General features: G+C 55.1%; 1 protein-coding gene across 1 annotated transcript in view; it reads right to left on the bottom strand.

The window, feature by feature from the left end:
• KSR2 (kinase suppressor of ras 2) overlaps positions 1-16,902 on the bottom strand; it is a 384,468-nt gene that overhangs the window by 77,479 nt on the left and 290,087 nt on the right. The window contains exons 8-9 of the mRNA XM_075534388.1: positions 6,955-7,020; positions 3,465-3,591 (exon numbers count right to left, since the gene is read on the bottom strand). Coding sequence (XP_075390503.1) covers positions 3,465-3,591; positions 6,955-7,020 — 193 coding nt within the window. The remainder of the gene's footprint in view (positions 1-3,464; positions 3,592-6,954; positions 7,021-16,902) is intronic.

The following is a 16,902-nucleotide window of genomic DNA, read 5'->3' as shown; positions in this document are numbered from 1 at the left end:
GGCTCATGTGTTGATCTCACAACTCGGGGGGCGGGGTGTGTGCGGGGGGGTGGGTGGGTACTGGGACAAGGCTACTGCAGGGTCGCTTCTTGACGGGCTTCACTGTCTCACCCTCTAGATGACAGGCCTGCTGGCTTCGCTTCTGTCTATGTCTCAGTGCTTAGCCATGGGCCAGACCCATCGAGGGCTTTCTTGGGGGGATGGCGGGAGGGGGGCACAAAGGAAGGGAGGGAGGGAAGTCAAAGTAGAGGGAGCGCTGCAGGAAGGACGCCCTGGAGGAAAGGAGACATAGAAACGGAGGGAGAGACAGGTCTTCCTCCTCCACCTTCCTCTTACACTTCACACCAGCGATGAAGCCCTGGGAGAGGCCAGCTGCTTGCCTTCCCTGGCAGCTCATCTGCTCCACTAGGGGTCCTAGCCTTGGGGAGTCTGGGAGGTAGCTCCACTCTTGCAGGTCCCTGTGTGTCGAAATCATCTCGGAGGCAATGGGGTCGGACATCATTCTCTCCCTTCTCTGCCTTCCCTCCTTCCTTCCTCCGCATCCACCTCCTCTTCCTCTTCCTTCACCACCAAGCTGCCCCCGTGCCCAGAGCCAGGGTCGAGAGTCATCCGCTCCTTCCCCCGACCTGTGGGGACGCCCAACTCCACCACCCATTTCACAGGTGGAAACATCAAGGTAGAGAGACAGGAAGGGCATCACCCTGCTCGTGGAGGGTCCAGTTGCAAACTCCTGGTTTGCTGCTTCCAGGATCCCCGCTCCAGGGCCCCGCCGTGTGAGGTCAAAAGGCAGCGGTTTTGAGAACCTGGACCAATGAGCCCAGTGGGAGAGAAGGAGCCGAAAAGCAATCACCGGGATGCATTCCCAGCAACTGGCTCCAAAATTGACTGCACTGGCCACCTCCCAGCGGGAAGCCTGTGAGCAGGGCGAGCAGGACGAGAAAACACCCAGCCCTCGGGTGGGCCTTGTCCCTGCTTCCTGCCAGGGCTGCCTTCTAAATGGAGGTTCCTTTCTCTCCCCCCTTTCCCAGTTATCCTGGGGGCAGAGAGGCAGAACCGGTCCACGGAACCAGTGTTCCAGTCCCACTTCACGCCCAGAGGCTCCAGGGACATGTCTTGAGACTTCTCCCCAAGGTGAGGAGGTGGGGTGTGGGGGGGTGTCAGGAGCCCCAACCCCTGAGCGCCCCACTGGCCTTCTCCTAGAGGACCGTGTCCTTTGCAGACAACAGAGGAAGAGCGGGCCTGCCTGCTGTCTGAGTGGAGCAGCAGCTGATAAGCCAAGCCCAACTTGGGGCGCCCCCGCAGGTGTCAGAGCAGAACTGCGCTCCCTCACATGGTGAAAGGCTGGCTTTTCAGAAGCCGACTCCCAAGCCTTTCTTCCAAAGTGCCCCTGGGGGAGTAGCCTGGCTGCCGCCACATCATTCCAACTCTCAGGGCCCCGTGCCCAACAGAGGGACACAAGCCTCAGCCCGCCGCTATGTTTGGGGCCATCGGTGGGCAGCCCAGGGCGCCAGCCGCTCGCGCCACTCAGAGATTCCAACCAATGTAAGCCGCTCGTGAAAGCAGCATGTCCGGGGACACGCGTGCTTTTATGTTGACGGCTTCATGTCATTGCCAGCAAAACTCACCAAGGTAGGTGCTCTCATCAGCCCCTCCAGAGCCACGTTAAATACAGCCACATACTGCTTATTAAGAGGTGGCGGTCAGTATCCTGAACCTGAGCAGGCTGGTGCCAGCTCCCACTGTCGAGAACAGCAGGAGTGACCCGGCCACCATGAGACGGTAAGAGGCCACGCAGCGTCTCCCAAGTTCATTGCCCTTGGAGGCCTGATGATGACCCTGAAGTAGCCAGGAAGGAAGCCCAAGCCAACGGAAAGCCCCCATGTGGACACTCCAACCGCGCCTGCTGAGCCCAGTCCCGGACTACTCCCACCCCAGAAATGAGACACAGGCATGAAGGGGCCCTGAGGTCAGGAGTAGACAAACCTAAGGGACCAGACAGTAGAAATGCAGGGTTTGTAGATGACTTAGACTTTGGGGAAGAGCCGGTGCTCAATGCCAAGCACTAGAAGATCAGGGCGATCCTCCACCCCGCCCATCCCAGCTGGGCGCCACAGAAACATCCCTATTCTAGAGACTTCAGTCTTCCTGGTTGACCCCCTACACATCGTGGGGCAAATAAGCCACCCCTGATGTGCTTCATCTGTTCCAATCTTCCCGATGCACAGACCCTGTAGGCATTAAAAAGTGACTTTGTGTTGTAGCAGTAGACATCTGGAGCGTACCCACTGTACAGACCGGAAAACTGAGAGTGGGTTACTCGCTTAGCATCTCGTAGCTGATAGCTGCCAAGACTGGCTGCCAGGCCCGCCTGACTCCAGAGACCACGTTCCCCACAGTGAGGATGGTATGGAGATGCACCTGAGGGTGCAGGGCTGAGAGCAGGAGCCAAAGCACAGGTGGCCTTTGGTGACGAGGCATGGAAGGCGGGGTCCTGGACCGCGGGAGGGACTAATTCAGAAAGGTAGGTTTTATGTCTGAGTCTGATAGAAAGTCATCCGACAGCCCTTCCGCAGAGAGTGATATGGTTCAAATGACACTCGCTGAGGGTGACTCCGGTGGCTGCTGGGGAATGGACTGGGAGGGCCAAGCCTCTCCAGAGCCCCGTGAGGAGGGAGACTGTTCTTGGCCAGTCAGAGGTCACAGTGCCATGGCCCCCACCTCCTTGGGTAGAGCTGTCATCATCAACTGCGAAGTCCCTGGGTGCCTGCTGCCCTACTGGGCAGGAATGCTGCTTTTCTATCCAGGCAGGGAGTCCTGCCCAAGCTCTTCCTCACTAGCTGAGAAGGGGCTTGCTCAGGGGTGGGGGTGGGGGGCAATGGATAGCTCTGGGGCAGCTGGCTCTTCTGCAGCCCACAGCAAGAACAGAGCCATTGTGCTGGCAGTTTACACACCGGGGGAAGGCTGTGCAGCAGAACCCACTGCTGACCACATACCAGGGGACCGGCAGAACTAGGCCAGGCAGGCTGTGGCTCAGGGCCCATGAGCCACGCAGTCCCCATTCTCTCAGCCTCCAACCAGAAGCTTGGAACTAGCTTCTTGGAACTAGCCCCCACCCTCTCCACCATCCCACGGCAGTTTAGTTCAACAGATGTGTCGGAAAGCCCGGAGCCATCTGCAAGGCTAATGCTACCAGATGGGGAGATATCTCAGAGAGCAGAGCGGACAGGGGCTGGGCCACCGGGGAAGCTTTCTCGCCTCGTCCTCTGCCCTGCTGTGCCCCGCCTGGGCACAGTCCACCTCATCTCACCCTCCACGGCGCCAAACCAGAGGCTGGATGGCCCTCAAGTTGACTCAACGCACATCACAACCACCTTCCCCATCCACCCAGTCAGCCCTGCCCAAGACCTGCCTCCCCTGTTGCCTCAGTGCCCATCTTCCCAGGCTCCAAGGGGGCCTATCCTCACCTTGTTGATTTTGTTGGTTTTGGGGAGCGTCTGGCTGATGTGCAAGTCCGAGTAGCACGGCGGCTTCCGGAGCGGGTTGTTGATGTCACATGGGACCGACTCTGTCCGGATTAACCTTGTTGGATCCGTAGGGACAAAAACAGTGATGTGGGGACTTTAGTATGGCTTTGGCCTGGGGAAACCAGAGCTCAGACCCTGAATCAAAGACCCACCCCAGACACCAGATGGGAGGTCACTAAACCTGACGGACTACGGGTTGTGGTGACGGGGGCCGGTGTGTGGCTCTGAGGAGTGAAAACTCCGAAATGAAGCAACAGTAGAGTGTGAATCAATGATGATTGATAAACATGATGCAAGAGATGCTAAAAGGATGTGGGGGAGGGGTTGTTTACTAGTGTTGTTTTGTCTTTAAAGATCGTACATTTTTTCACGGAGGCACTCATTTCAGAATAAAACATGCAACAGTCATTAGTGGGGAGCTCCTATTGCAGAGCAACCGGGGAGCATGCTCTGCTGCCCACAGGAAAGCTGGGCAGTTCAAGTCCACCCAGGGGCAACTCAGCACAAAGACCTGGTGATTTAGGGGTGGCCCTCCCAACAGCTACCTTCAAAACGCTCTAGCAAATGAGGTCGCCATGAGTTGGAATCAACTTGTTAGGAACTGGGACTCGATGGCAATCCGTGGGCAGGCTCGCGATGACCACCGGTCCCTTTCCCTCTTGACCCTTTGGGTTGGGGAGGTGTGTAGGAGGGAGTCTGCTGGCCTGAGTAGCCTGCTGCATGTGCAAACACATGTTGAGGTCGAACAAGGTGGCCTTGGGCTCCTGAAAGTAAGGCTCTAGTTGTCCAGCTGCTCCCCCTGCCCCCTCATCCTGAGAGCCACACAGAAAGTGGCCGCACAGCTGCTGCTCCTGGTGCTTCCTGGCCGGAGCCACAGCCCCACAGACCTGTCTCCCTGCTGCCCTTCCCATGAATTCCCGACACACAGGGACCCAAGGGAGGGGAAAGGGAGACGTCCCAAGCCAAGGTCTGCTGCCTGGGCCCACTCCTTGGTGGCGGTGTCTACCCCCGTGGGGCCGGGCCCTACACCTGGCTGCGATCAGACCGCTGGCATCCAGAGGGTATCGCCTCATTGATTTTCAGAAGCAAATCACCAGGCCTTTCTGCAATATCAGCACTGGGGCCACTGAAACACCCCTTCCGCATGACCGCAGCATGCAAGCCCCCCTCGGACCCCTCACGGGCGGAGAACCGAACCCGGGCCTCCCACAGGCAAGGTGTGAGCCTTTCCACCTGAGCCCTACCTACTAGTGAACAGGCTTTTCCTGTGGGGAGGGGGGAGGGGGAGGCGTTTGGTTGGGAAGTTGAAGCTGGCGCTTCAAGCTGACCCGGGGATTGTGTTTCTCAGTCATCACCAAGGAAACTGACTACTTCCTACTCAGTACTGGGGGACAAGGGAGGGGGGGAGCAGGCAAGGAGCTGGCAGCCCTCTAGGAAGTTCGGCTTGCTTTGCTCCGAAGGGTGCCTGCTGCCTTGGACACAAGGAGCTGGCCCTGCAGAGGGCTGAGAAGGTGCCCACCTCAAATGCCAGCTCCCAGGGCAGGGTGCGTGACTCTCCTCCCTACGTGGGAGTCGTTCCAACAGGACCCACTGCTGAGAGCAAGTGTTGGGGGTGGGGGTGCCGAGGGTCCCCAGTGAATGCACAGGGTTCCTCAAGGAATGAGTGGCTCTTAATTAAGGATGAAGGGTGGGCAGGGCCAAGAGAAGAGAGGCCAAGCCGAGATGTTGCTTGTACTTGAGATGGTCTCTTCTCGCCCGAGGGAAACAAGCCGCTGCCCTTGGGGCAAACCAGCTGCCCCCCTGGCTTTGGGACCCTCCAGCTCCTTCTGAAACAAGGTCCAGGAGAGGGCTGAGGGCTGGATGAGGACGGAGGATGGCTGCAGATGGGGATGTCCCATTCCGAGACCCCAAAGCTGTTCCTGGTGGTTCTCAGACAACACGGAGCCCAGAGACAGGGTGGGGTCTGGAGGTGGCCGGAGAGGGTTTGGAGTGTTTTAATCGGTCGCCGGCAGTGACATGCTCAGAGATGTCCTGCAAAGCCCTCCAGTGACCTTTCCTTTTACAAATCCAAGGTTGGGAAGCCCGGGGCCACCTGTCCTCTTTGGGTGGTGGTGCTGGGCTGTCCACCTGCCCCTGCTTGGCTGCTGTCCTCTAAGGTCCTTGCTTGGCCCTGGCCGACATCGGCCTCGGAAGAAAGGCCTGGTGACTGCTTCGGGAGGATCAGAGCCAGGAGAGCCCTGCGGAGCCCAGCCTACTCTGAGGCACAGGGCGCCCCAGGAGTCCCTGCACGGGCTCCACGGCTGTTGGACTGGGCTGCAGTGGGCCGGAGCAGAGAGCATGCGTTTCTAACAAACTCCCAGGTCCACGCAGCACACTCTGAATGGCCGGAGTCTAGCCCAGCCTTGCCCAGTAGGACTCTCAGCAAAGGATGCCAGAGTTTTCTCTCTGTGCTGCCCAAGAGGGGAGCCACTAGCCACATGGGGCAACCGAGCCCTGCTATTACCCGAACGTTTCCTTACTTCTAATTCACTTAACGACTCCTTGCCGTGTCATCCAGTAGCCCTGGTGGTGTCGGGGGTTACACGGTGGGCAAATAACGGCAAGGTCGGTAATTCAAACCCACCGGCTGCTCCGAGGGAGAGAGATGAGGCTTTCTACTCCCATGAAGATTTAGCCTCAGAAACCTAAGGGCCATTCTGGCCTGTCCTATATGGTTGCTATGAGTCCGACTCAATGACAGCTAGCTGGAGTAGCTACTAGATAGAGTGGTTCAGGCCCAGAGGGACAGCGCAGTATGTAGTGGCATCTGGAGGTAACTACCCCATAGGGCAAGACTCAAGACGGCTGGGCCACAAGGCTTCCCAAGGAGCTACCCCCTCCCAAAACCTCCTCGAATTTTCTTGCTAAAAGTGACATGGGCCTTGTGTTGGCAAGTGTTTCCAGGGCTGGCTTCCCCTCTGGCCGGACCAGTCCCACAGACACTCCCACCTCCCACCCCCAGGGAGCTGGGACCCAGTCGGGCCCTCTGCAGGGACGACTGACGGGGTCTGAAGAGCTTTGCAGAAGGCGGTCCTTCTGAGCAAGAGGGGAAAGTCATGGGATTAGGGAAGAGAGGAGAGTGGGGTGAGCAGGAGGGGAGATGGGAATGGCAGGACAGGATTCTGGTTGGGAGAAGAGCCCGTGGGCTAAGGTGTTAGGGACCAGTGCAGCGGGGCAGAAACAGGGGGAACGGGTCTGGGGGTGGGAATGAAAAGGACAGGTGTCAGGAACAAGGGTGTTGCGGGAGAAGCGAAGATGGGCAAGTATCAGGGCGTCCGTCAGGAGGTATCCAGGATGGGCCCGGCAGGGAGGGGGCCTTGACCTTGGATGAGCTGCATGAGTGCTCCCCCGTCTGCTTCCCCCCAGAGCAGTAAGGGTTATATACTTACCTCCTCTGTGGATGATCAGGAGGTGACAGGGCGGAGCTTCTTTGGTACATTTGTTGTGGCACTTTAACCTGCAAGAGAGAGAGAGGAGGGTGGGTAGATGGGTGGACAGACGAATGGAAGGACAGGTGGGCGGGTGGGAAGTCCCAGTGGTTATGTTCTTAGACCAGGTGCTCGTGTGACCATTGGTGCTACATAAGCATGGAGGATCACCTCATCTCAGAAACTGGAGGAGGATGACATCATCGCGTGACTGTCAACCCACTGAGAATCCCGGCCCCAGCTAAGCTGACCTAGGAAGGACCTTCACCATCACGGCCATCTCTCACCTTGGTAGTCATTACTCTCACCTCCTTACCCCTCCCCTTGGCGGTCATTATTTCCTGGCCATACATCATTAATCCACAAACTAGTCGGGTAGATTTTTGATGCCACTTTAATAAATGTGAAATGTCAGCTAGGAAGATAGTCCACAAGCGAGACGTAGGTGTACTAAGGTGTTGCATTGTTACAATCATCTTATGAAGCAGGTGCTGTTATGCCTGTTTTCCATATGGGGAAACTGGAGTTAACTGGCTTTCATTAGCCCTGGCTGGAAAACCCGCATCACTGTTGCCCAGGGTGACCTCTCACTTTTCTCAAAAGCTTAAGCTCAACCATTAAGCTAAACTAGTCTTCCAACGAGCACGAGTCTTCCAATGAGTAGCAGGCACTAGGTTTTACAGGTATCGCATTTAAGAGTTCAGTTAAACTGTCCTCCTTTGAGGCAAGCCTGAAATGTCAGCTTACCCTTCCTCTACACTCGCCTGACTTCCTTGGGCAAGAAAACCACGTGGCGTTCAACAGGATGGATGCACGTTGCTGCAGATGCTGCCAACGCTCGGCTGCCACCCCCTGGGATGCCCTCACCATCGCCGTACTCCCCAATCCAGCTTCCAATAGCCAAGGCGCAGACACTGCGCACAGAAGCGGGGCCTTCGGATTTGCCCTCCAACATCTTCTCTAAGGGGCTCCAGAGTAAGCGCTCAGTGGTAAACCGAAACGATGACAGTGCGAAATCCACTAGGAGAAAAATGCAGCCACCTGTGCCTACAGAGATGACAGCTCAGGAACCTCGTGGGCAGTTCTCCTCTCAGTTCTGCTCAGCCATGGGGGGCTACTCTGACTCCATGGTCCCTCTCTGGGCCCCCCATAGACCTTCTGTAACAGTGTGGACTGAGTGCCCAGGAGAAGCTGATTCTCCCTCAATAGTGTGCATGGGCCCCATCGAGTCTGTTGAAAGGCGTCCAGGTGAGAGCCCAGGTGTACCTTCGGAAGCAGCCTGGGCTGCCCAGAGTTCATGTCTCCAAGAAGAGCCATGGGTGGGGTGGGGGTGACCAATATCCCAGGCTCCTCTCCCATGGAGGGGTGGGGAGGGATAACTCATGGCTGTCTCCCAGTGCCCCCCGTTTCACTGGACCTGCCTGCCCTCCAACATACCCCACAACAACTCTTCCCTGGCTCACACTGCTGGGTGGCCCTGAGCCACTTCTCCTCGGGGTCCAAGGAGTCCTGGTGGCAGTGACTTGCTCCCACAAGGTCAGTAGCTCAAAACCACCAGTCTCTCCTGGACAGAAAAATGAAGGTCGTGTGCATAAGCAAATGGCATGAAGAAAGCTGATGATGCCCAGCTATCAAAAGATATAGCATCTGGGGTCTTAAAGGCTTGAAGGTAAATAAATGGCCATCTAGCCCAGAAGCAACAAAGCCCAGATGGAAGAAGCACACCAACATGTGTGATCACGAGAGGTCAAAGGGACCAGGTATCAAGCACCAAAGAATAAAAAGTCTTATCCTGAATGAGGGAGAGTGCGGGATGGGGACCCAATGCCCATCTATAGACAACTGGACATCCTGCAGAGGGGTTGTGGGGAGGAGATGAGTCACTCAGGGTGCAGTATAGCATTGATGAAACACACAACTTTCCTCTAGTTCTTAAATGCTTCCTCCCCCCACCCCCACTATCATGCTCCCAGTTCTACCTTACAAACCTGGTTAGACCAGAGGATGCACAGTGGTCCAGATAGGAACTGGAAACTCTGGGAATCTAGGACAGATGAACTCCTCAGGAACAGTGGTGTGAGTGGCGATACTGGGAGGGAGGAGGGAAGTGGGGGTAGAAAGGGGAAACCTATTACAAAGATCTACATGTGACCTCCTCCCTGGGGGATGGACAACAGAAAAGTAGGTGAAGGGAGATGTTAGGCAGAGTAAGATATGATAAAGTAATAATTGATAAATGATCAAGGGTTCATGAGTGAGGGGGATTGGGGAGGGAGGGGGAGAAAAAAAAAAGAAAAACAAGAAGCTGATTCTAGGAGCCCAAGTGGAAAGCGAGTGTTTTGAGAATGATGAGGGCAACGAATGTATAAGGGTGCTTTACACAAGTGACATATGTATGGCTTGTGATAAGAGTTGTATGAGCCCCAATAAATGATTATAGAAAAAAAGACAAAGAAACGACCAAAATGGATGTCAGAAGAGATTCTGAAACTCGTTCTTGAATGTACAATAGCTAAAAGCAAGGAGAAATGCTGATGGAAAAAATGCTGAACAGAAGATTTCTAAGAGCAGTTTTAGAAGATTAAAGCATTATAATGAAATGTACAAAGATCTAAAATTAAAAAGGAAAAGAAAAAATAATAAAGGCAAAGGTGTTTGTTCCCACAGAGAGAGAGAGAGTCGCGGGAACCCACAGGGGCAGTTCTGCCCTGTCCGACGGGGTCAAATGGAATCCACTTGATGACATTGACTTTGTGGTTGTTTGCCTCGGGATCCGTTTCAGCCAGATTGTCCAAAGTGGTTCCAAACATCCGGGTCGCCTGTCCCAAAGTGCTCACCCTAAAGCCAAGCCCTGTACCTTCAGACATTGAGGATGGCCCTTTAACTGACCAAGTCCACCTGCTTACACGGGAACATGACGAGACAAGCAAGCAAGACTCAAGCACATCCCTGTACACAACATTCACAGCAGCCCCGCGTCGGTCGAGCTGCGCTAAACCCACAGCCACGGAGGGGTTGCAACTCCTAACAACCCTAAAGGAGGGAGTGGAACTGCCACTGTGGGTTTTCGAGGCTATTGGGGGTAAGGGTGGGGGCGGGGCAGAAAGCCTCATCTTTCTCCTACAGGGTGACTGGTAGATTAGAACTGCTGACCTTGCATTCGCAGGGCAGTGTGTAACACGGCATGGTGGGAGCTGATTACTCAGCCATTTAAGGGAGGATGCCCTGACCCCGTGCTGTAACCTGCATGAGTCTAGAAAACATGATGCAGGGAAAGAAGCCAGCCATTGAAAGGCCATGCATGCTATGGCTCCATTTACATGAAGTGTCCAGGAGATGCAAATCCAGAGGGAAGGAAAGTGGGTTGGCAGCAGGCAGAGGCTGGGGGCAGCCGGAAACAGCCGGAAGGAGTGGGTTCCCAATGTGACTATTGTATGTGATGGGAATTGTGTCTCAAATTCAAATCAAACAAAACCAGAAGAGGCAGCCCCCCCTCTCCCCCGGCTTTCATTGCCTTGTGTGTTTCCTTGGCCTCTTTAGAAGTCTGCCCTCCTGAGCTCAGGTTTCTTCCTATGTAAAATTCAGTGAGGATCAAACAAGATCGACACCTATGCCGGGCTGGCCCTGCAGAGAGCAGTGTTCCAGCAGGGACAGCTGAAAGACACTTCGTGGACACCCGGTACAGACCTGGCCGCCCTCATTCAGCCGGGGAACTTGGAAAGGACTCGTTTAAACTTTCATGCAAAATGGTTAATTAAAAAAAGAAAAACCTTCCAAGGCTGCACAGGCTAAGCTTCAAGACAAGCTGTGTCCGTGGAACATCTCAGTCCCTGGAGGAGCTGCTGGCTAATTGAGACATTTCTCTGTCTACAAGTTACCTCTGAGAGTTTATTCTTCAGGGTACATTCTGGATCTTACTCCTGTTGTGTGGTCCCGTCTCCCTGTGGCATGTGGCTCCTGGCCTGGTGTCTGATCCATTGGCGAGATGGAAGAAGGGAGGGAAAGCTGGGCAGATGGGCATGCCTGTCGGTTGCCTCTGATTTAGCATTCTGAATAGTCTTTGTCAAACCGTTTCATGAAAACACATTTCTATTTCTTAAACAGCATTTCCATCTCAGTTGGGTCAGGGAGTCCTTGGCTGGGGAAAGCAGTGAAGTGCTCAATTATTAGTCGAAAGGCTGGCGGTTCCAGTCCATTCAGAGGTGCCTTGGAAGAAAGGCCTGGCACCCTGCCTCCCAGAGGTCAAAGCCACCGGACGCCCCGTGGAGCACCATTCTACTCTATCTCGTGTGGGCTCGCCACTGGGTGTCAGAATGGACCCCATGGCAACAGGTCTGGTTCCTTTGGTGCCCCCCCCCCACCCGTCTCTGCATTTCCACCTCCCTCTGGGCCTCTACCTCCTTCACTTTGTGAGTCTCTCTCTCCCAACATCCTGGGGCAGGGTGTTGGCAGGGGCAGGGAGTTGACCAAAAGAAGCAAACTCGTTCTGGACGTGGCTCTGGAGCTGTGGGTGGCAAATGGCTCCTTTTATGAACAGCTCTGTTTGCTGAACAGATTTGTCATGTTGGCATCATCCCCAGCAGACACAAACCTAGAGCCTGATGTGGAGCTGGGCTCAGCATCCTAGCCTTCCCACAGCGTGGACAAGCCAGGCTCCTGCTGGAGGGGACTGTTCCCCTGGTGCGCTGGGTCATTTTAGCCAGCTGATGGAAAGCTGACTGCAGCCCGAAGTTCTGTCCTCCGTGCCAGCTCACTTCATGACCTACCTCCACTTACAGCATGCAAGGGGAGCCTTTTAAAAGCCTGGGCCCTCTGACCCCAAGGTCAACTTGCATAACACAGTCCACAAAAACGATGTTCTACGCCTGGGACTTAAAAGCTCATGAGCCACCATTTGAGGTTCAACTACCATTATTTTTCCTGTGTGTCCAGAGGACAGAGAAATGGAGAAAATCTAAAGATGTATGAAAATAAGGGACGGAGGGCCACGCAAACATCAGTTGCGAAAACCCTGAGACCAGAAGAACTAGATGGTGCCCAGCTAACACTGCCATCTGCCCTGGGAAGGATAGAGTGGAACCAAAATGTAGACAAAGCCCCACGTCATAAAAGAGACCAGGCTGACCAATCTGATACAGACTGGTGGACGCTCCTTCGTCCCCCTTCAGGTCTAGAACTAAACTTATTCCTGTGTTAGAATCATCTATCCTTGAAGATCAAAAGGGCAGCAATGACCCAAGGGCAATGGGCAGAGGGTTAGGAGAGAGGAAGGGGTGGAAACAGGAAGCCCAGGGAGGAAGTAATGGTGAACGAGTAATGGTACATTGAGGGGGTCGCCGTGGATGAGTTGAATCAGAATGTGTATGAACTTTATGCAGGCGTAGAGCTGTGTTCTGCTCCATAAACTCTCACCTAACTCAGGATAAAAATTAAAACAAATTATAAAACCTGGGCCCCCAGGACTGGAGGGAAGGAAGGAGGGAGGGAGAGCAGGGGTTCTTTGCTCAGGGAGCATGGAGTTTCTGTTTGTGGCAGCGAACAGTCAGGAAGTGAGTGGGGTCGTTGGCTGTACATGATGCAGGTAACCCACGTCACTCAATGGCGTGTATAGAAAAGGTTGACTTGGGAAATGTGTGTGGCAGAGATTTAGGCCACCATGAAACAAACAAACAAACCCCGGCCCCTAACATGCTGCTGCGGAACCAGGAACCAGGCACCTGCTTTAAGTAGGTGCTCTGACCTCACTCTCTCGGTCTGAAGAGCCATTCTGTGAGAGGTGGAGATCACCAAGTACAAAAAAGTACAAAGCCAAAAAAGGGGAGGCTCAGTACATGGGGTGGGGGGAGGGCTTGCAGGCGGGGAAGAGCAGAGGCAGCAGGTTCACGGACAGGTTGGTCCACACGTGCCTGCAGCCAGAACAAGCAGTACTGCATCTTTGATTATGAGCTCACACAGAGGTGACTGTCTAGGGATGCAGACCCATGTGTTCGATGTGTTCTTTAAAAAAACCTTTGTATTGAGAATTAGCTGAAGGTGTACACCATGAATAACTCGCTGCTTGTCCAACTGCCTCAAACCTATTAGAAATTACCCCTTCTGGACGGATGTGATGAATTAGGCAGTGAACTGCCAATCCAAAGGTCTATAGCTCAGACCCATCAGTCACTCCCATGGGAGAAAGTTGAGGTGGTTTATTTTTGCGCCCATCAAGATTTAGTCTCAAGAAGCCCTGCCTAAGGTTGTTGTGGGTCAGAATCGACTCGAGGGCAGGGCGTTGGGATTTGAACCAGGGACTTGGGCCCTTGGGTTGCAAGTGCCACGCCCCCAAAAGAGGCATTCACGGAGCATTCCCAGGACAGCACCGGGCTGGCCTAAGAGGTCAGAGCAGTGAGCCGACCAATCGTCTGTTCACGGAGTAAGTAGACAAGTATGAACTAGTCAAAGAGAGAGACGCTGGAATGTCCCCACAACCTCTTCAAAGCCCCCTCACAGGACATTGTGATCTGTGGCATGACAGGGAGGTGCGGGGAGTACAGCTCTGATTAGAGGGGCATCCTGGAGGGCTTCCTGGAGGAAGGGATGGCTGAGTCAGCCTCATAGGTTCAGTGGGAACTGGGAGAGGTGGCAGCCAGGCTCTGGAAGCAGGCAGCTTCCTTGTAAAAAGGTGGGGATTCACACCTACCTGGAAGCTCCCCTTGGGGATGGAGGGGAGGGGACCCTGCCATCTGCTCCCACAAAAACGACAGCCTGGAAAACCCCATGGGGGGTGGTTGAGGGCTTGATGGCCCCCAGTGCCAGCAGGAGAAGGGCAGGGGAGACCCAGGCTGACGGACTGGCAAGATGAGCAGTGCCCAGGAAGGAAGGGGTAAGACAGGTTGAGGTTTACCCTGAGAGCAAGGGGGAGCCGAGGGGAGCTTCTATATTGGGGGGGGGGGGTTGGAGAGACCCCTCTGGCAGGGGATTCCTGAAATGAAAGGGCCCTTCGCCTAGCACTGCCGTCAAACTACGTGTCCTCACTGCTTCCTGCAAAGTAGCCATGCCAGTCACTGCACCCTAGGCCCTCGAGCTGCTCCCTGGAACTCCCCAGCTGAAGAGCTCAGCCTCCCTGGGACTGCTCTGAGTTTGGTGCCTTCAGTGGACACACTCCCTGTCCGAATGCTCCCACTCGGGAAGGCTTAGCCCACTAGGCTCCTTAAGAGAACCTTCCTTTATCAGAGCAGAACTGAACAAGGAATTTGGGGGGAGTCCTGACATAGAAAACCAGGCATCCAGCTCCAGCAAGTCCCTCAGAGGAACCCCTAGTTCTCCCAGAGACAAGGACTGAGGGCCACCTCCACCCCAATTTCTTTTGAGGGGGAGAAGTAGGGTCTTCTGGGTGTTCTGGTCCTGAAGGTGCGATTCAGACACCAGGCCTGGAGATCATGTTGGGGTTCTCCTTCAGCAGAGCCGGCAGCAGTGCTGGCTGTGAGCCCACAGTGTGGCCACCCTCTGGCCCGTGCACGCACAGTGGGGTCTGAGGTCTGGAACCAGAAGGTTCCATGGGTCTGAGTCGCAGACCCACCACCCCGGAATGTGGGGCCGGCCTTTTTCTTCCAGAGGCCTCGGCTTCCTGGTCTGTAAGATGGGGAGAACTTGGCCTCCCATGATCGATCTGAGGAGCACCAGCGAGGTGGTGCGCATCAAGCCTTTAGCAGAATGCCGGCCACCCAGCAAGCCCTCCGTGCGTGATATCACCAACATCCCACCCAATCCCCACCTCGGCCGCCCCTGGGCTTCTAATCATCCCTCACACGCAACTGTGACTGGGCCCAGAGTTTTGCTTAGAATAGGTTAAAATGCATGTGAGGGACCATTAATTCCCATTATAATTACTGCCCAAACTGAAGTGCTTCTATTAATGGAAAAGTAAACTCAAGCTTCAAGCTGGTGAGCTCTGAAATGCATGCACATAATTATATCCTGCCAATATCCTGCCTGTTAGACCAGCTCCTGAGGCTCCTGGGGAACTTGGTAGCAGCTGCAGCTTCGGCGCGCACGGCGTCTCCAGATTCCACAGGCTGGACCAGACGGAGTGGCCAGCGGCTGGCCCTGACCAGGGCCCGCTGCTCTGCACTGGCCCCCCTCCTCAGCTGTAGGCCGTTGTGGAGAAGACGTTGTATTTCAAGGCGAGGACACAGGCTAGGAGGGTGCCGGGGGTGTGAGGACGTGGAGCTTCGTGAAGATCTTGGAGCAGAGCGGCAAAACCGGGCAAAGGGCGCACGGCTCATGGAAGCCAGAATCAGCCAAGGGAGCCCACATGGAAGGAACCCCCAAACTTACTAACATTGTGTCAATGCCAATTCATAGTGACTCTATGGGGCAGGCTAGAATGGCCCCTGAGAGTTACAGAGCGTAACTATTCAGGAGGAGAAAGCCCCATCTTTCTCCAACCGCTGACCTTGAGTCATCACCATGCCACCAGGGTCGCGGACAGAGCCACGTGTGCAGGGTAAATCAACACAGTCAGCAGAACCCGGCCACGCAGGGGTGGGGACAGACGCGGGACTAACGGGCACTAAATCACCATTGGACTCGATTGGAAATCGCACGCTGGTGTACGCAGGCTTCCAAACACCGCTCACTCCCTTACTAGGAAAAGAGCCACGGTCTCACTCCGACAGGGGCGGGCGGTGACCTCAGCAGGAACCCGGAGGATGTTCTGAGCTGGCACCGAGCTGCCTCTGTGGGAGGGACCATGCTGGAGGGGGTTCCTGGGATATGGGACTGATAGCATGGAGACAGGGGACGTCCCAGGCCAACAGGGATGGTTGGTTGGTAACCCTGGGGACCCTTTGACAGGTCTGTGCACGGTGCAAGCCATTGAGAGCTGGCCCTTTGGAACTGAGCACTGCCCACCACAGTCTTGCTGGTGGGGAGTGAGTGATGATTCTTTACGTCAACCAGTGGTTCTGCCCCAGGGAGCATTTTGGTCACCAGGCCTGTGGATGAGGTGGAGAGGGCTACCAGATAGTCCTCTGGTGATTAGAGGCCACAGATGCTGTTAGAAGCTGTGGCTGCTGCTATTGATGTTAGGTGCCCACTGTAGCTGCTGTGCGCTACTGCTCAAACCCGACTCATGGCTGGCTATCGATTCTGATTCGTAGTGACCCTACAGGACAGAGCAGGCCTGTCCCCAAAGGCACAGGACTGTGGCCTGCCATGGAACCACATGGCCGCCAATGCTGTTGGGGTCCATGGTGAGCAAAACACTGAGCCAAAGCCCCCCAAGGGGGAGGCGGGGTGGACATCAGGAGCTATGAGAGCGACTGGGTGTGTATGTTGTTGTCATGGTCGTTAGGTGCTGCCAAGTTGGTTCCGACTCACAGCGAGTCCACATCCAGAGAAGGAAACACCACCCGGGCCTGCGCCGTCCTTGCAATTGCTCTTAGTTTAGAGCTCATGGCTGCAGTCACTGCGTCTGTCCATCCCGTCGAGGCCCTTCCTCTGTTTGGCTTCCCCTCTCTGCCTTACCAAGCACGGTGTCCTTCTCCAGGGACTGGTCTCTCCTGATCACATGTCCCAAGTACGTCAGATGAAGTCCCACCATCCTTGCCTCTAACGGGCATTCGGGATGCACTTCTGCTGAGACAGACCCATCTGTTCTTTCGGCAGTCCACGGTACTGCCAATATTCTTCACTCACACCATAGTTCAAACGCACCGATCCTTCTTCCTGTCTTTCTCATTAACTTTCACCTGCACAGGGGGCGGAGGGTCAGGCGACACACCCTAGTCCTCCTGCAGCCGACTTGCCCGACGCAATGGGTAAACCTGTGATCTCTCGCCTTCTGTTTCCAATGAGCGCTAGCAGTGGGTCCCAGCAAGATGAAATCTTTGACAACGTCAGTCGACTGTCCATTCATCACGATGCTC

This window comes from Tenrec ecaudatus, chromosome 16 (assembly GCF_050624435.1).
Source record: "Tenrec ecaudatus isolate mTenEca1 chromosome 16, mTenEca1.hap1, whole genome shotgun sequence".
Lineage (NCBI taxonomy): Eukaryota > Metazoa > Chordata > Mammalia > Afrosoricida > Tenrecidae > Tenrec > Tenrec ecaudatus.
Note: the sequence above shows the minus strand (reverse complement) of the source record. Positions and strands in the feature narration are given on the sequence as shown.